This window comes from Aedes aegypti, chromosome 3 (genome assembly GCF_002204515.2).
Source record: "Aedes aegypti strain LVP_AGWG chromosome 3, AaegL5.0 Primary Assembly, whole genome shotgun sequence".
NCBI classification, from domain to species: Eukaryota; Metazoa; Arthropoda; class Insecta; order Diptera; family Culicidae; genus Aedes; species Aedes aegypti.
In genome coordinates, this window is record NC_035109.1 from 84,643,555 (window position 1) to 84,662,739 (window position 19,185).

The 19,185-nt window shown below is 38.6% G+C and overlaps 1 protein-coding gene and 1 long non-coding RNA gene across 6 annotated transcripts in view; one reads left to right on the forward strand and one right to left on the reverse strand.

Moving 5' to 3' along the window:
• LOC110679547 overlaps positions 1–19,185 on the reverse strand; it is a 134,897-nt gene that overhangs the window by 106,478 nt on the left and 9,234 nt on the right. The gene's annotated exons all lie outside the window — the stretch shown is intronic.
• On the forward strand, positions 231–18,037 carry LOC5579172 (polyubiquitin-C). Of its 5 annotated transcripts, XM_021854455.1 has the most exons (3): positions 12,986–13,233; positions 15,036–16,308; positions 16,359–16,444. In XM_021854455.1, exons 1-3 carry the CDS (start codon positions 12,994–12,996, stop codon positions 16,442–16,444), a joined length of 1,599 nt encoding a protein of 532 aa, XP_021710147.1. In that variant the 5' UTR covers positions 12,986–12,993. The 5 variants fall into 5 exon arrangements, with proteins under 5 accessions (XP_021710145.1, XP_001664265.1, XP_021710147.1 ...); XM_021854453.1 differs by lacking the exons at positions 15,036–16,308; positions 16,359–16,444 and adding an exon at positions 231–411 and having other exon boundaries at positions 12,986–13,660; XM_001664215.2 differs by lacking the exons at positions 15,036–16,308; positions 16,359–16,444 and adding an exon at positions 11,936–12,605 and having other exon boundaries at positions 12,986–13,660.

A 19,185-nucleotide genomic window follows, 5' to 3' on the forward strand; every position in this document is an offset into this window, starting at 1 on the left:
CTTTGCAGAACACCTATTGCATCCTACTGATACTTAGTTGTTAGTGAGCAATTTGTTTAGATAGCATGCTGAGCTAATTTTGGCTCAGGGCGTTTTATCGTAAGAATATAAGAGTGATCTTACTATAAGCTCATTGCAATTCATGTATTGATCTAGATCTAAATAAAGATTGTTCTTACTGCCGTAATGAGCTAGGATTTCAATTCTCATGTTTGAAAATGAAACGATACGGGCTTCCGATTTTTCTCAGTTCGTTCTCAACAGTTCTTGTGATCGATCCTTTGAGTTCTTCACCAGAATGAGGCTCTTTGTGGTTTTATGGGTTTCCTTCTCCAGTGTTGCAATGATTAACGACTGATCTCTACAAACTTTCATTTCATCAATGTTCCGTAACATGATCCAATACATCATGTAAGTAGCATTTGAATAATTCAACATTGGCCGAGAACTCAGTGCTAGATTGATTAGTTTATTGGTAACTTGGATAAGGCAAGTCGCAGCGTAGTTAAGAAACGAGTTACAACTAAGAAAACTCTTGCAATGTGAGCTTAAAAATGGAGTAACTGTCTGGTATAATTTTAGTTCAATTCTTGCCAGATTCTTGAAAAATTCCTGGGGAGTTTTTTGACGAATTATTGACGATAGGCAAACTAATTAGTGAGGCGACCGATTTGAAAACGGGCTTCGGCAAATTTGTAGCTGACACTACGACACTACGACCGATTGATTGAACTGCATTATTTTCCCATAGTAATTCCCATACAATTTTTGAAGGGCTTGTACACTCTCAGTTTTCATCGAATCAAATGAGCGGTGTGGAGCAAATACTAATGTTTGAACCTAAGGTATGCCCTGAAGTTCTAAACAGCCCTTCGTTAGTTTTCCAACCAATTGATTAAAATACAATTGTACCAAAATTTGTTACAAATAACAAATTTTGTTTCGTTTTTGTTAGAAGCGCTTCGAGTTGGTAGAGGAAACTATAACACAGTTGAAACAAAAACAGTTATAAAAACAAAGGCTGTTTTATATTTGTTTTGATTAAAACTCAATTATAGCACAACTTGATATAAATAGTTTGAGAGCAATTGCTTACACATAGACAGTTTTATTTCATGTTAAGAAAGTAACATGTTTTGTTATAACTCAGTCATATTTTTGTATACTTGAAACCAGTGAGTTATATTTTTTGTTTAAATTACAACACATTTTGTTTGAACTTTGTTTGGTGTAGAAGAAATTTTATTATAATTTTTGTCATTTCAACTATTAACCAGCCTAAAATTAGAGGCCAAACCCAAAGGGATGTAAGTTAAATATTCATTGTCTTTGAATTAAAAATACTACTGTTTCCCAGCTTTTTAACAGAACTTTTAGGTGATTTTTCCATCTAATGGGAAAAATAACATAATTCGCAGAGAACTTACTTGGTTTTTTACTCCCATACAATTTGTAAGAAATGACAAATTTCTGAAAAGCCTCCAGTCAACTTTCTCAAAACTAGGTTCTTGTCAGTTACACCCCTTTGCTTCTAACCCCCTCAATGATAACACATTTCACTAGACTTTTGCTACACTTCTATTGTAATTTTCTTGTCGGGATAGCTAGTTCGTTTTCAAATGTCTGACGAGATATTTTTTTTTTTAAATCCTTGTTGGATCTAGGAAAAACTTTGACAAATATCTGGCGGAATGAGATCAGCTACACATGTGTTTAGTTCACTATATAAAGGGTGGGGGACATTAAATTACACCCAAGCCAAATTTGACACGTAAGATTGCCTACAGAAAACTTCATTAAATACAAAACAAAAAGACCAAAGAGTAACTAAAAAGACACCTAATAAAAACCAAGAAACCAAACGGAACCAGTAGTTATGAATTTATTAGAGAACCCAACCAGGCATTTAACTAAGGATATTTATAAATGTTTTCTTATGATTTCCTTGTAACAATACGACAAGTATCACTGCTTCATGATTTTTTCTAGGAATTTCATAGAAAAATAAGTTACCCTCAAATTCCGAAAATTACTACAGGATTTCATTTAGTGACTCATTAACGAACTTCCCAACGAATTCCTCAAAAAATGTTCATAATGCCTTCAAGAATTCAACCTGATTTTTTTTTTCTAAGAATTTCTAAGGCATTCCTCCAAATATTAGTTTTCAGATATTTCTGAACAAGTCTAAAGTTCTCCGAAAATGCTACAGGAAATTGCTTTAAGATATTATTGAATGAAAATTGATGAAATTTCTGTAGAAATTCTTGATGAACTCCTGCAAGGTTCCCTGAATTAAAGCCTGTATTTTTTAGAAAGACTTGGAAAATTTTATAGATGATCATTAAAAATAATAATAAATCGAATCTCTCGAAAATATCCTTGAAAAGGCTAGGACAGAATTCCTTAAAAATATCAATGCTCGTAGGAGTAACTCAGATAATTACTCGTGTGAAACCTATAGTGAACTGTTGAAGAATCTATAGAGATTTTACTTGAGAAATTGATCGAGAAATGTTTTAAAAAAACTGAAGAAGTAATTTTTTTTCCTTACTTTTATTTGTTAGGCGCTCCGTGCACTTGCCCACTACCATTGCACGGTAACGTCATCAGAAAATCGCTCTCTTTCCCTCCTTCGGGAAATCTGAAAACAACGGTGCCAGTACCTGTCACCTGCAAAAACACCAGGAAATTGAAAGTATCGTTGGCTGAATGGTTTGGAGAATTCGTAGCAGAATTTACTTTACCGTCAAGCTACCATTCACCGTGCGTTTAAAAAAAAATTGCATTTCAAAAAATTATTTAACTTTTCTAAATAATTTGAAGCGTACTAGAATACCACTACGTAGCGTGAAATTATATAATAATCCAGGGAAAAATCTAAAACTAGTGATGCATAACAAAAAAAAAACACTAAAAAATTATGTTTGAAAATGTCATGTTAAGGTCGCCTCTTACCGTTCTATGTCACCATTTACCGTGTACACTAGTGCACCATTCACCGTGCGTATAGTTTTCGTCATGATTTAATTTTGTATCTTCAAGAAACGTTGTTGATGGAGAAACTATGTTGCTAGTAGTGTGCGCACTTATTTTTAAGAGTATTCAAATCTTCATTTACAATAAAAAGTTAAATAAAAAGTTAAAAAATTGGCTAAATAATTATTTTTTCATTAAAACCGTTATAGGAGGTTTGACTGTATTGTCCAAACCATTCCTTATTCACTCAAAAACTAAATATGAAGTAGTTTAATGACGACATAACAATAAATCTAATATTACCGAATAATTTCATGCCTTTTACACTAATGCACGGTAATAGGAACCATATATATTGAAAAGGATCCATTCACCGTGCATTTGGGTTTCGACTGAAACAAAATAAAAAAATTCTAATTTGCAGACAATCTCATTGCTCATACGATGAAATGCATCTTACTAATAGTATCCACAGTGAAAACTTGTTGGAATTTTGAAAAATTTCATACTCTGTCATTAAAATGAAAACGTGAATTTTTGGCGTTTCTACTAAGAGTGTTAAAAAATCTCATTATCAAACAGAATTCACATGATTTTGACTACATAAACTAGGTTTTTCAAAATGCTTGTAACAAAAACTACTACATTTCATCAGTTTTATCTTATTTTGCTGACAAAAGCATAATTTGTGAAAATTGTATGAATATTCTGTAGGAATTTGTATATGTGCACGGTGAATGGAGGTCGCACGGTGACTTGTGACTTAACGGTATATTCTGGACTAACTGCTTGCTTGATTCTTGACCAAAGGTACAGTAGAATTCATAGTTAAGAAACTGTAGAATTTAGAATTCATTTGAAAGAGTTCTTGGACATATTCTGGGTAAATTTCAGGAGGAATATTTGAATTATTTTTTGGTGGAACTCAATGAGAATTTTCATACAAATTTCCTCAAAGAATCCTCAAGAAATACGGGAATCCGTTAAATCAGTACTGATCAAATGTTCCTTGGAACTCTTGAGAAATTCTTTCAAATCACTTTGGAAAAAATCTGGTGGAACCCCTGGAACCATTTATCAGGAGGGTTCAAATGAATCCATGGAAACATTATTGTAGGAATCTCTGAAGGCACCCTCGGAATAAAATGGCACAACCCTGTAGAACCATCTGTAGTCTGAGCCTTCATTAAGAATCTTCAGCTCAGAAAAGGATTTCGTGAAAAAATTATCCCTTAGGGAGCCGGATCCTATTCTTGGCACTTCAGATTCACTTCGGCAGTGGGTTTTGTAAAAGTAACTGAGCTCATATTTGGCCAGAATATTGCGTCACATTGAAGTGCTTCTTATTGCAAAGTTTCATGCAACTCGGTTGATAAAAACCCTTCATGCCAAAGTGAATCATTGAAGTGCCCAAGTGGTTCTATACCATTTCCCGGAAAGACGTTTCCCGGAAAGACCCATTCCCCAGAATAACCCATTTCCCGGAAAGCTACTCGATGATAAATAAAATAAGTAATTTCCGGTTCTATACCATTTTTGAAAGCAAAGTAATATAAGAACCATGAAAACAATGTGGCTACCTCCAAGAATACTTTGTAAAGAGCCATTAGATTGTCATAGATTAGTTTTTCGACGTTCATACCAGCCACGAAATGCACCGAAAAGAATGATTTAAGTCACCCCTATGCCCAATTTCACCCCGCATGGCGATAATATTTCAATGCTTAATTGTATCCTAATTTTTATGTTGAATAAAACTATTTAAAAATTTAGCAACCGGCAACGTTATTTTTTGCTTTTACCTTATATTTGATACTCTGATCTGAAAATCAGTTCTACCGACTAATTTAGTAACATATTAAGGTGATTATAGAACGAAGCCACACCTCAAATTTTCAAGAACACAAGTCTTGAGAACCAAAAAGCGCTCCGCGTTGAAAATTTATCCCATTGGTCACCACCAACAAGCAAGCAATTTGATTGATTTTCAACGCGAACTGTTGTCAGATTCACCAGTCTTGTGCACTTGAAAATTTGAAGTTTGGCTTTCTTTTATATATTCCTGCGAATGCCGTGAAAAAAATATTTGCGTAAGTAATTTTGAAATAATTTGAAAAAATATATAATCATGATGCTATCCACCATATTTTCAGTTTTTATAGGGATCAAAATTTTCAACTGTTAGGATTTTTTGTTTTTCAAACAAGCTTGATAAGTATATTTATACATCACGTAGACCAATTTTCTAGATTTCATTTCCCTTCGAAAGGTTTCCAGCTGTAGACTTATTTTAAGACTTAATAATATCAAGACATTTTAAGCCTCTATACCATTTTAGTGCAGCCTGTGAGAAAGTTTTTGTCCTGTCCAGTTTCGTGTTATTCTGGTATAATTATTATTGTCCTCACTGTTTTCATTTTCATTGAATGATTGCCCTTCTTCCATACATAGGCTGTTCTTTCGATTTAAGATAATTTAATAATGTTCAAACCGATAAATAAATCCATCAACATGAATTTCAGTTATAGCCACTGCTATTTTCATAGAATATCACCCTTCATTTGAAAAATTGCCGTTCTTCCGAATCACACCGACAGAAACATTTTTGGCGAGAAGGCTGCTAATATTAAGCATAAGAAATTTTCCCTTTTTTTAAACTAAAGTTATTATTGAGTTATTTGATTATATCAGGGCTGGGAATGTTAATAGTAGTTGGCTTGAATGTCGCGAAGCTCACGTAGCTCTTCTCACTACAGTAGTTTGAAAACGTGAATCTCATCAAGTAGCCTATTTTGTATTTTCTAAATCATTAGTGTCATCGAAGGCTGTAAATGCGGGAAATGCTCCGGAAATTTTTCTACAGTAGTTTTGGGTTACCTTTAGCAACGGTACTTTTACTACATGCATAGGCATTTTGCCTACAGCAGAGTTCTGTTTGATCTTTCGACCTTGACACTTGCTCCTGCGGGGGCGGGTGACGATGGCAGGATCAAACATGTCGAGCGTAGGTCGAGTAGTGAAATGAAAAAGCGCCGCGGATCGTTAGTAGTGTTTGATCTATTGATCGAGTCGCTTGCTCTTGCGGGGGCGAGTGATGAACACTTGTTCGGGGTAGAATGCGATTATCGAATTGTATCGCGAATCCGATTAGGCGTGATTATATCATGGATCGCATCACCAACCATAGGTGACTCCCAGATCTATACCTTATCCCACTAACCCAATATCCTTTCCATGACAACTGTGGAGATGCAGAGTTATACTCGGTCTCTAGTAACAACGGATGTCTAACTAACATTCCTTCCCTTCCCCGATGACCGTAAAAACGTGGCCGGCGCCGTTATTGACTTTTAAAATTTAAGCTCTCGATTTGTGCACATTGAAGAATGGTAAGCTAATCCCAAGCCCCATTCGTAAATTCCCTGTGCAACTTCGATTGTTCTGGTCAATCACGGAGTAGCAACTACGAATTGTACGGCATTTTGCCTACAGCACAGATTAGCTGAATTTCACTGGCTTCGCTGACTGCGATTTGCTCTGCTTGGCTACTGTAGCGTTAATTCCATGACTTTTTACAATCCTGGATTATACACAAATTATGTCACGCACAATTTTGACATATTGTATCAACTGTTTTCTTGTTAATTTTATAAGGCTTGTGACGCTCCTTTTAATTCGTTCCGCACCTTTGGAATGAGACACTAGCTTGAACTTTATGGTGTGATAGTGTTTCGATTGGTATCATCTTCTTGTTTTGCTTTCTGGCATGACGTTTCAACTGCTTCTCGGGTCTATAGCACTCCCACAGTTATTAACTGATATAATATTAGATTAAATAATAATATTCGTCGCCAATTGACAAAGAATCTCTATGCCCTCAAAAGTAGAAGATATTTTCAATACTAAAAACCCACGACCGACGGGATTGAAACCTGCTATACTTAGCTATGATTTTGCTGAATAGCTGCTCGTTATACGCTACGAATTTTCGGGTTCCGCGAAAGCTTATTTTCAGTACATTCCAGGAAGTGGCATTCCGGGAAATGGGTTTCTGGGAAATGGGTCATTATGGGAAATGATTTCCGGGAAACGGCATTCCGGGAAATGTCATAGAATCTGCCCAAGTAGCTCTGCACCCTACTCGATACCGTTCTGATTCAAATTCCGGACAGCTTCAAATTCCGGACACTCAACTTTGTATGAGAAAGGTTTCAATTGAAATGTTTCAAAATTTTCCGTTCAAAAGCTCACAATTTGGAGACTTGTTTTAAAGAGATTTTTACATAGCAATCCATGAAAATTTACAATGCGCAACTAGTTTTGACGTTTTTCTAACGGCTGGTAGTGTTTATTCAACAATTCAACTTTTCCAAGTTTGCTTTTCACGAGCTGTCCGGAATTCGAATCAAAGCGTCCGGAATAAGAAGCAAAAGTGAGGTGGTGTCCGGAATAAGGATCATGAAGAGGACACACATTTCTATTTATTTAAATTTATTGGAGTTGTGGAATTCAAATCTTCACCTACCATTCGAGAGGTAAGTATCCTGATAGCATAATAACGCTGAGATATCATAAAGATTGATTTAATTTATATGCTTTTAGATGGCTAACACTTCGAAGAGGCCTTAAGTGTCCGTAATATGAATCAAAACGGTATTTCGTTTCTCGATATCAAGTTAGAGAACCATAGGAGCATTTGGTTTTCATGGCTACCTCGATCATCCTTAGGATCGCAGTTACACTGGTTTTGTGTACTGTAACTCGATAACTCCTTAATTCGATGGTCCCTTCAATAATAATTCCACAACTGAGCTTGAAGAATAGACATGTATTTTTGAAGGCACCTAAAAATGAAAATCATTATTAAAACGAACAAAACGAGAAACCGATCGGTGAAAAAATTTGACATTTGAATCAACAATCCTAGATAATAGCCTACTAAGACACAGCTATAAAATCGGTAGGCAAGATATATCAAATGTTAACAACCCCTCATTGTTTTATAGCGATCGTAAAAAGCAGGATATGTTGTAAGTTTGATACATGGTTATGAGGCGGGTTCAAGATGAATCCATGGAGACATTATTGTAGGAATCTCTGAAGGCACCCTCAGAATGATTCTAATTGAAATCCGTGGATGAATTCCAGAGGAAACATTAAATTATTTGAGAAATCATTTGAATAATATTTAAAGAAATTTCCTTAAACATTTTTAGAAAAAATATTATCAAATAATAGTTAAATGGATCGACGATGGTAACGTAGCCCAGCGACACACAAGTCTAATCTGAGTTTGATCTAGTGTTTCTGAAGTCTAAATCAATAATCATAGAAAACTTAAGTGAATAGTAGGCTTGGTTCTAGTAGGAGCGTAAATGCCACAAAGATAAAGAAAAAATATGTAAACAAATGTATAGCAATGATAAAATGTTGGTTTTAACATTGAGCGTATAGCTCACTCGATGTAGATTCATGACTGTATTCAGTGATAGTAAACGCTCGCTAAAGTCCGGATTTGGTTGGTGGTTGAATTTTGAAGAATGTTTATTTTAGTTCATGAATCAAGTTTATAATAGAAATTGAAAAAATAAATGGGAGTTACGTTATATTGTGTTACGTTATACCGAGATATGACTGTATAACAAATTGAGAATTATTTAAAACATTCTTCAGGCAATTAATTCAGCGTTTGCTGCCGTTTTAGTACTGAAATTTCTTAAACAAAACTTGTAATAATACACCAAAGAACTCCTCTAGAGATTTATTAGAAAACAACTCGAAATACTAAGTAAATGAAAACGGAACTTAATACTTTACCATTTAATTTTACTGGAGTTTGTATTTTTTTCACATATACGCGTATTTAGACCTCAACTAAAAGACCTTCTTCAGTCGATTCTAGTACCCGACACTAAAGATGGCCTTACAGTTAAGGTCGAAATACGCGTGTCTCTCAAAGGATACAAACTTTAGTGGAATTAAATGGCTTAGCACTAAATTCGGTTTTCATTTACTTAGGAAACGTCCAGAGTTTATGGGGAATGGGGGGTTTGAGATTTCTCATGTGGCATTCAAAATATTTTTAATTGTCCTACAAAAAAAAAATACTATTGGAGAAGGGGGTTGCTAGCAACCGCCAAATTTGTCGTGTGTAATTAATCGACATCCCCTTATAAGTACATATTCCACTAGACAACTCGAATAAGTTACATCAATAATTACTGCAAAGAAAATTGTTAGAAAAAAATCTCGGAGATTCCTTGGAAATGATACTCGAACAGCTTTTAGACTAATTTTGGAAGCAATTTCCCCGAACGCCAGTTCCCCGAAAAGTGATGCAGGTCACCAAGGCACAAGAATACTCTTCAGTGACAGGGTGTTGAACTAGAAAGAACGATATGCAATCGAAAGAAGGATGTATTTGGTAGTTATCGACTACACACATGATGCCAAAAACGGCGCAGACGGTGGAACACTAAAGAACCCCCAATCAAATAAAGAAGGGTGCATGTTTGTTGATTGTTTTTTTTTCACCACCTTTAAATGTATAAGGTTACAACTACGAGTGCCAGAAACTTTTCGGAGAAATGGGATATTCGGAGAAACGGGGTATCCGGGGAACCGGCATTCGGGGAACCGACATACGGAGAAAAGTAGCACAACCCTGTAGAAACATCTGTGTCCTGAGCCTTCATTAAGAATCTTCAGCTCAGAAAAGGATTTCGTGGAAAAATTATCCCTTACTTGATATTTCATATCTCGATATCGAGTTAGAAAATCCTTGGATCGCAGTTACACTGGTTTTGTGTTTTGTAACTCGATATCTCCTTAATTCGATGGTCCGTTCAATATCGAGTTACTGAGAGTTGACTGTAATACAAATGGATTAATGTATGGCAGAATCCTAGAAGAATTATTAGAAGTAATGTCTAAAGAAAAAATGGAGAGTATTTTAAGAAAAGAATTGAAAGATTTTTGGAATAAATACTTGAATTGAATTCTGAACAAAACTTCGGCAATATTTCTGAAAAAGTCCCTGTAGAAATTCCGGAGGAAATTCATGAAATACTTGGGGAATCCTCGTGTACAATAAGCAGCTCAGATTGAACAATCCGTTTATTTTAAGCGTTATTCAGCAGAGTAATTGTCGTAGTATAATGAAAAAAGAGTAGATGTCTTTAAAAGTGTTATGTTTCTCGGACAAAAATAAAAAAAATATCCTTTGGAAGGATGTAGATGGTTAAGAGAAAAAAAACGTCTTCGCGAAAATTTATGAATTTACTTGTAATGTCGTTATATTTTTGTTTCCTGGGATCTCAGAATTCAAAACAATAAATATGTTTGATAAAGAATAACAGGGATAAATACTTTATATTATACTTAAAAATGGTACAAGGTACCTAAAAATGCAAAATATTAATAAAGATATCATTAATTTTCCTGGCAGGAATCAATCTAAAAATTTTGAAGATTGTGCCATAAGTTTTGTGCTGAAATGTCAGAATTTCTCTTTGAACCAGGTTAAAACAAAACACAGGGTTTAGAATTTTCTATACAATCCTGTTAGTGTAGTATCAGGGCGAAGATGATTTAGGTTATGGCTCTGGATGTAGGTTCAAATTTGTTGGGGTATTTAGGTTTGTTCGTAATGGAAATTTTGGAATAAAAGCAAAAAACCTCATTAAAAATTAAAAAAAAAAACAAAAATGCTACATATTGACAAAATGTAGTTTGGAGATTATTGTGGTCATTTCAGCAACATGGTCACCGGATATCGTTTACGGTATGAATCCCAATGGAACTTTTCCAGAATTTTCATGATTTTCCATCCAGAAGTGAATTTTATGAATTATATCTTCTTCTTCTTGGCATAACGTCTTCACAGGGACAGAGCCTGCTTCTCAGCATAGAGTTCAATGAGCAACTTCCACAGTTATCAACTGAAAGCTTTCTTTGCTAAAGTTGCCATTTTCGCATTCGTATATCGTGTCGCAGCTACAATGATAATTTATGCTCAGGGAAGTCAAGGAAATTTCCATTACGAAAAGATCCTGAACCGACCGGGAATCGAACCCAGACATCTTCAGCATGGCTTTGCTTTGTAGCCGCGAACTCTAATCACTCGGCTAAGGAAGGCCCCTATGAATTATATAGAGGTTCTGACCATTTTCAGAAACTCGATGACAGGATTCGATAGGGTTCCAAATGGCCACTTTTGGAACCTTCTGTGCCGTTGTCGGGTGACGGCGTGAAATTCACGTTTTTCACACAGAATATGACATTATCCCATATACTTTCTCTTTTTTCAGGCGTTATGTCCCAACTGTAGCAGAGCCTGCTTTACAGCTTGGTGTGTTAAAACACTTCAGCATTAACGACCTGAGTTTTTTTTTCAATTGAATCTAATTTATATGCAATATTTTCATAACTTTCATTCACAACATATATTCTGTATGATACATTGTGTCAAGTAGATCAATTTCACATTGATTCTATAGATTTTTTGATATAGTTTCGTTAAATCCGGAATCTACACTGAATTCAAACATTTGAATACAATAATATAATGTATTTGTGAATGTTCCAGAAAATTTCATCAAAATCGATCGAATGATGGCGAAGTTACAGAATTTTGGCATGTTGGGGCCCAGATAGCCGCAGCGGTAAACCCGCTGCTATTCAGCAAGAGCAAGCTGAGGATCGTGGGTTCGAATCCCACCGGTCAAGGATCTTTTCGTAATGGAAATTTTCCCGGCATCCCAGGGCATAGAGTATCTTCGTACCTGTCACACGATATACAGATGTAGAAATGGTCAATTGGCTTAGGAAGTTCTCAGTTAATAACTGTGGAAGTGCTCATAAGAACATTAAGCTGAGAAACAGGCTTTGTCTCAGTTGGGACGTAACGCCAGAATGAAGAAGAAGATGTTGGCATCTATTACAAGGTGACAAAATCTTAGAATAATTTGTGAATTCCTTTTAGCTCCAAGATAGAGGTTCAAATTCGACACAAAAACTTTTTAGGAGCTAATCCAACCGAAATTGAAAGTACTTGTGCAGATCGCTTACATCCGAAGGAAATCCAAGGCAGCACGAGACAAGACTACCGACGATCGCTTGTTTGTCTTCTGGTTGTCGTCGTTTTTTGAACCCAAGCCAACGTAAAATGTTTATCCGCGTGGTTTATGTAATGCGATCCGCTTTTAGATAGGAATTTCGCGCCAACTGGCGTCGACTTCGACCGTACCTGCCGGGTTCATCCGTACAGTTGTACTAGGAGTGAATGATCGGGATTCATCAGCCGAATGGCGGGAACCGTTGATTTGAAGCACGATCCGATGTATCGATTCGCGTCGAGTTTGACAACGGAAATCAAAAGTTTCGAACGAATTAAATTGAATCGAAGCCAAGTGCTGAGGGATGAACTCCCTTGAGCAATTGCCGACCATGATGTGCGTACTATAAAAGCACTTTATCAGGGGTTTGGTTGGCAATCCAAGCTTTCTAACCGGATTGACAGTGATAAGAAGAACTAAGTAGCTCCTCTCGGCAGCTAGTAGTTCTTGAAGACAAAAGTTCAAACAGTTTAGAATCCTTTTCTAATTCTCTCCCTCTCCCAGTAACAGGTAAGAAATCATTCATTGCGGTTCGGTCTGTGTTGGTGAAACGGTCAACAGTGGAAGTCACTGAGACATGGAAGAGCAACTACCAATACAGCCCAAGTTCACATACACCAAGTTCATAATCATCTGGCTTCAGAATGGATGCCTTCCATCAAAATAAAAACAATCAATAATAGCATTGGAGGGAACAAAAGATGCAAACGAGGAAGAAGCCAATCCCATTAATAGCCTTATCGATTACGATGCCAAGTCCTTTTGGCATTGAGAATGGGCAAAATGACATAACTATTGAACAACTTGCCAAGTTTCATAATCATGTATCACCTGAGCTGATCGCAATGGTCGACTGATACATTCCACACAATGGTGGCTTTCTATTTCAGGAAACAATATGCAGATCTTCGTGAAGACTCTGACCGGTAAAACCATCACCTTGGATGTTGAAGCCGTAGACACCATCCAGAACATCAAGGGCAAGATCGAGGATAAGGAAGGTATCCCTCCAGATCAACAGCGCCTGATCTTCGCTGGCAAACAGCTGGAAGATGGCCGTGCCCTGTCCGATTACAACGTCCAGAAGGGATCTACGCTACACTTGGTGCTGCGCCTCCGAGGTGGCATGCAGATCTTCGTCAAGATGTTAACCGGCAGAACCATGGCCATCGATACCGAACCAGAGGACTCAGTCGAAACACTAAGGGTTAAGATCTCGGAGAAACTCGAAGAAATGCCACCAAACCAGCTACGTTTGATCTTCGCCGGTAAGCAACTGGAGGATGGACGCACCTTGCAAGAATACAGCATCATCAAGGGTTCCACAGTGCATCTGGTTCTGAGGCTAAAGGGCGGTCAATGACGAACGAGACTTTCATGACTGGAAACTGGAATCGGAACAAACTGGAACTGCCTTCAAGACTTATACGCGAAGCAAAGCGAATCTTTGTAACAAAAAAATACCAAATTAAATAATTTAATAATTTAGGACAGTTTAGTTTAGCTAAACTCTTATGCATATGTTGAATAAAAACGAACCACTCAAAGTGATATCTTTACATGTAGCTTGTGCATTGAATCCAATTATAATTTGCCTTGGCACCAGCTGAGCCAGACAAGAAAGAAAGCTTCCCAGAAGTATATCGATTTAGAAGGGTTGACGTCACTTTGCTGACTGCACTAATACAGCAAATGATACAATTAGAATGATTCAAGTGAAATTCCCAAATTACTGCTTTGTCTCTGGATTTGGTTATCAGATTACATTCGAAGCTAAGAATAGCTACCGAAATTGTCGATCAAATCAGGAAATCCTTTCTCTATCGAAAAAGGCATTCGCACATCTTTCTCTGTATGCCATATACACGAATGGTAGGTACATTGACGTCTTTGCCAGAAGTTGAACTGCATCGTTCAAGGTACAGAATGAACGACTAACAGACACAAGCACGTTTTGCTGTCCATTCAGACACAGGGATGGTACCCATAGTCGATCGATTTAGAGCCATCCAACCGAACAGAGGTATATGTATGAATGGATTGCAGAAATTTTCTAGAAGTACAACCACCACTACGGCAGTGTCTATAAAACGCCCCTGCAAAGGCAAAACCAGCTCAATCGAATACGTTTCCTAGTGGAGTGAACATTACGCGGTCCAAGTAAGCAGTGCCAGTGCAAGTGAAGTGAAGTCTCTAGTGAAAAAGAGTGATCCAATTAGCCAGAGGAGAAAATTTCAGAGTGAACAAAGCTTTGTTCAAAGGACAATTACTATTAAATTTGTGAAAGTGCATTTCGGTGAAGGGAATCTTCTAGTGAAGGTAGGTAAATTAAATGATGAAATTATAGCTATGAGCGAAAACTAGTTTGGTGAATGATTCCTTTGTCTTTGAATGAGCAAACTATTTTCCAAGATGGCGACTATTGAGCTTTGAGTGATTAGTGAAAATTTGCAACGCAGTTTCATCATCATTGATAAAACCCAATTGTGATTCACGGCGATAATCATATTTCGTTGAATCATCGCTGCTAATTGAATTAAATTTCTAGAGCAAGCGCGAATTCGCCATATTTCTAAAATTAAATATTGTGGTGATAATTACCCATTAAGGTAATATTAACACATATCGAGAAAAACCTTGAGGAAATCGTGAAAACTTGAAGATACGCAATTTCCAAACTACGTAGTTCAAAGTCGAAAACAAGTTAATTTTTCACTAAAAAGTAGGGCGTTGTTGTGACGTCATCACCTTCAAGTGTATATTTTTCACTTGGCCTGCGACTGCAAACGCAGACAAAGCAAAACAAGTTTAAAACCTGTCGTGTCGTGCTCGAAGCCAAAGGCAATGAATCAATATCAAATGAGAGTTTGCATTTCACAACCAATTACTGAAGCGTTTCCTCGTTTCTTTTTCTGCTCAACAGAGATTTCAACAATGCAGATTTTCGTCAAAACCCTAACCGGTAAGACCATCACCTTGGAGGTCGAACCCTCGGACACGATCGAGAATGTGAAGGCCAAGATCCAGGATAAGGAGGGAATCCCCCCGGATCAGCAGCGTTTGATCTTCGCCGGTAAGCAGCTGGAGGATGGCCGTACCCTGTCGGATTACAACATCCAGAAGGAGAGTACCCTTCATCTGGTTCTGCGTCTCCGTGGAGGTATGCAGATCTTTGTGAAGACTTTGACTGGAAAGACCATCACCTTGGAGGTTGAGCCATCCGATACTATTGAAAATGTCAAGGCCAAGATCCAGGATAAGGAAGGTATCCCGCCAGATCAGCAGCGTTTGATCTTTGCCGGCAAGCAGCTGGAAGATGGCCGTACTCTTTCCGACTACAACATCCAGAAGGAGAGCACTCTACATCTTGTTTTGCGTCTCCGCGGAGGTATGCAGATCTTCGTTAAGACTCTGACTGGAAAGACCATCACCTTGGAGGTTGAGCCATCCGATACTATTGAAAATGTCAAGGCCAAGATCCAGGATAAGGAAGGTATCCCGCCAGATCAGCAGCGTTTGATCTTCGCCGGTAAGCAGCTGGAAGATGGTCGTACCCTGTCGGACTATAACATCCAGAAGGAAAGCACTCTTCATCTGGTTCTGCGTCTCCGTGGTGGAATGCAGATCTTCGTCAAGACTCTGACTGGAAAGACCATCACTCTTGAAGTCGAGCCATCTGACACCATTGAAAACGTCAAGGCTAAGATCCAGGATAAGGAAGGTATCCCTCCAGATCAGCAGCGTTTGATCTTCGCCGGTAAGCAGCTGGAAGATGGCCGAACTTTGTCAGACTACAATATCCAGAAGGAGAGCACTCTTCATCTGGTTTTGCGTCTCCGTGGTGGAATGCAGATCTTCGTCAAGACCCTGACTGGAAAGACCATCACTCTTGAAGTCGAGCCATCTGACACCATTGAAAACGTCAAGGCTAAGATCCAGGATAAGGAAGGTATCCCTCCAGATCAGCAGCGTTTGATCTTCGCCGGTAAGCAGCTGGAAGATGGTCGTACCCTGTCGGACTACAACATCCAGAAGGAGAGCACTCTTCATCTGGTTTTGCGTCTCCGTGGTGGAATGCAGATCTTCGTCAAGACTCTGACTGGTAAGACCATCACACTTGAAGTCGAGCCATCTGACACCATTGAAAACGTCAAGGCTAAGATCCAGGATAAGGAAGGAATCCCCCCAGATCAGCAGCGTTTGATCTTCGCCGGTAAGCAGCTGGAAGATGGTCGTACTCTTTCCGACTACAATATCCAGAAGGAGAGCACTCTTCATCTGGTTCTGCGTCTCCGTGGAGGTATGCAGATCTTCGTCAAGACCCTGACTGGAAAGACCATTACTCTTGAAGTCGAGCCATCCGATACTATTGAAAACGTCAAGGCCAAGATCCAAGATAAGGAAGGCATTCCCCCAGACCAGCAGCGTTTGATCTTTGCCGGTAAGCAGCTGGAAGATGGCCGTACTCTTTCCGACTACAACATCCAGAAGGAAAGCACTCTTCATCTGGTTCTTCGTCTGCGAGGAGGTATGCAGATCTTCGTCAAGACTCTGACCGGTAAGACCATCACCCTGGAAGTTGAGCCATCCGACACTATCGAGAATGTAAAGGCTAAGATCCAAGATAAGGAAGGAATCCCTCCAGATCAGCAGCGATTGATCTTCGCCGGTAAGCAGCTGGAAGATGGTCGTACTCTGTCGGACTACAATATCCAGAAGGAAAGCACTCTGCATCTGGTTCTGCGTCTTCGTGGAGGTATGCAGATCTTCGTCAAGACTCTGACCGGTAAGACCATCACCCTGGAAGTCGAGCCATCCGACACTATCGAGAATGTAAAGGCTAAGATCCAAGATAAGGAAGGAATCCCCCCAGATCAGCAGCGTTTGATCTTTGCCGGTAAGCAGTTGGAAGATGGCCGTACTCTTTCCGACTACAACATCCAGAAGGAAAGCACTCTTCATCTGGTTTTGCGTCTCCGTGGAGGTATGCAGATCTTCGTTAAGACCTTGACTGGAAAGACCATCACCTTGGAGGTCGAGCCATCTGACACCATCGAGAACGTCAAAGCTAAGATCCAGGATAAGGAAGGTATCCCACCAGATCAGCAACGTTTGATCTTCGCCGGTAAGCAGCTGGAGGATGGCCGTACCCTGTCGGATTACAACATCCAGAAGGAGAGTACCCTTCATCTGGTTCTGCGTCTCCGTGGAGGTATGCAGATCTTCGTCAAGACCCTGACTGGAAAGACCATCACCTTGGAAGTCGAGCCATCAGACACCATCGAGAATGTCAAGGCTAAGATCCAAGATAAGGAAGGAATCCCTCCAGATCAGCAGCGATTGATCTTCGCCGGTAAGCAGCTGGAAGATGGCCGTACCCTTTCCGACTACAACATCCAGAAGGAGAGCACTCTTCATCTGGTTCTGCGTCTCCGTGGAGGTATGCAGATCTTCGTCAAGACTCTGACTGGAAAGACCATCACTCTTGAAGTTGAGCCTTCTGACACCATTGAAAACGTCAAGGCTAAGATCCAGGATAAGGAAGGTATCCCTCCAGATCAGCAGCGTTTGATCTTTGCCGGTAAACAGCTGGAGGATGGCCGCACTCTGTCGGACTACAATATCCAGAAGGAAAGCACTCTGCATCTGGTTCTGCGTCTTCGTGGAGGTATGCAGATCTTCGTCAAGACTCTGACCGGTAAGACCATCACCCTGGAAGTTGAGCCATCCGACACTATCGAGAATGTAAAGGCTAAGATCCAAGATAAGGAAGGAATCCCTCCAGATCAGCAGCGATTGATCTTCGCCGGTAAGCAGCTGGAAGATGGCCGTACCCTTTCCGACTACAACATTCAGAAAGAAAGCACACTGCATTTGGTCCTGCGATTGAGAGGCGGACAGTAAAGATGATGTTGAGCAATAAATAGAAATTCCGTAACTAATTTGTGCACTGCGATTTTATTTCAATATTCGAAACTTCCTCGCGTTTTTGGTCTAGAATATCTTGTAGCAGACACTGTAGTACTTTAAAGTTATACTCCAGAGAATATGAGAGTATTTTCTAACCGGAAAGAGCATGGGCTATACCGGGAATCGAATCAGGCTAAATATATTCCTATCTTAATTGCAATTCCTTATCGAAAATAGATTTTGTGTTTCAGTTTTTCAAAAACCGATAATAAATCTTCGAGCTGTTTAGTGAAATACCTATAAATCAACGAAGAATACCGAACATGTTTTCTAGAGATTTCCAAAATTATATTCAAGAATGGCCTCAATTTTCCATCAAGGTGGCTCGCTTCATTGATGTGTTTAATGATTTCCACTCCATAAATTTTAGGTCAAAAATTAAAAATATTTCAAGGGATTTTTTGGAGTTATACTAGAGGAGGAATTGCAAGGAAAATGTATACAAAATCTCTATATGGATTTCGTGACGCAATGTAATGTGTCTCAAGTAATGTTAGGGATAAATTCACTAAGAAATCCTAGAATAAATGCTCTCAGGTATGCCAAAAATCTATAAAATTCGCTGGATACATTGTTAAAATACATTATTTAAAAATCTTTAAAAAAAATCATGAGGAAGTTTAGGTAGAAATCTCCGGGCGAATTCTGAAGAAACTGATGGAGGCTTTTTAAAAGAATTACCAAATAATCTTCAGGGGAAATAACGGTATGTGTTTTGAAGTAGTTTCTAAACAAATATTAGTAGAAATTCTCGGATGACTTCATCTTCTTGGCATTAACGTCCTCACTGGGACAGAGCCTGCTTCTCAGCTTAGTGTTCTTATGAGCACTTCCACAGTTATTAACTGAGAGATTTCTTTGCCAAAGATGCCATTTTCGTATTCGTATATCGTGTGGCAAGTGCGATGATACATTATGCCAAGGGAAGTCAAGGAAATTTCCATCACGAAAAGATCCTGGACCGACCGGGAATCGAACCCAGACACCTTCAGCATGGCTTTGCTTTGTAGCCGTGGACTCTAACCACTCGGCTAAGGAAGGTCCCTATCTCGGATGAATTTATGATAAATCTCAGCTATCTATAAGAAACTTTTAGATTTAAAACAAATCTGACAAAAAA

What these genes read in the sequence shown, in the direction of transcription:
- LOC5579172 (XM_021854454.1), top strand. Translation starts at nt 12,994, where the DNA reads ATGCAGATCTTCGTGAAGACTCTGACCGGTAAAACCATCACCTTGGAT. An exon ending in GTTCTGAGGCTAAAGGGCGG is followed by an intron (nt 13,452 to 15,028) that starts TCAATGACGAAC and finishes AGAGATTTCAAC; the next exon opens with AATGCAGATTTTCGTCAAAA.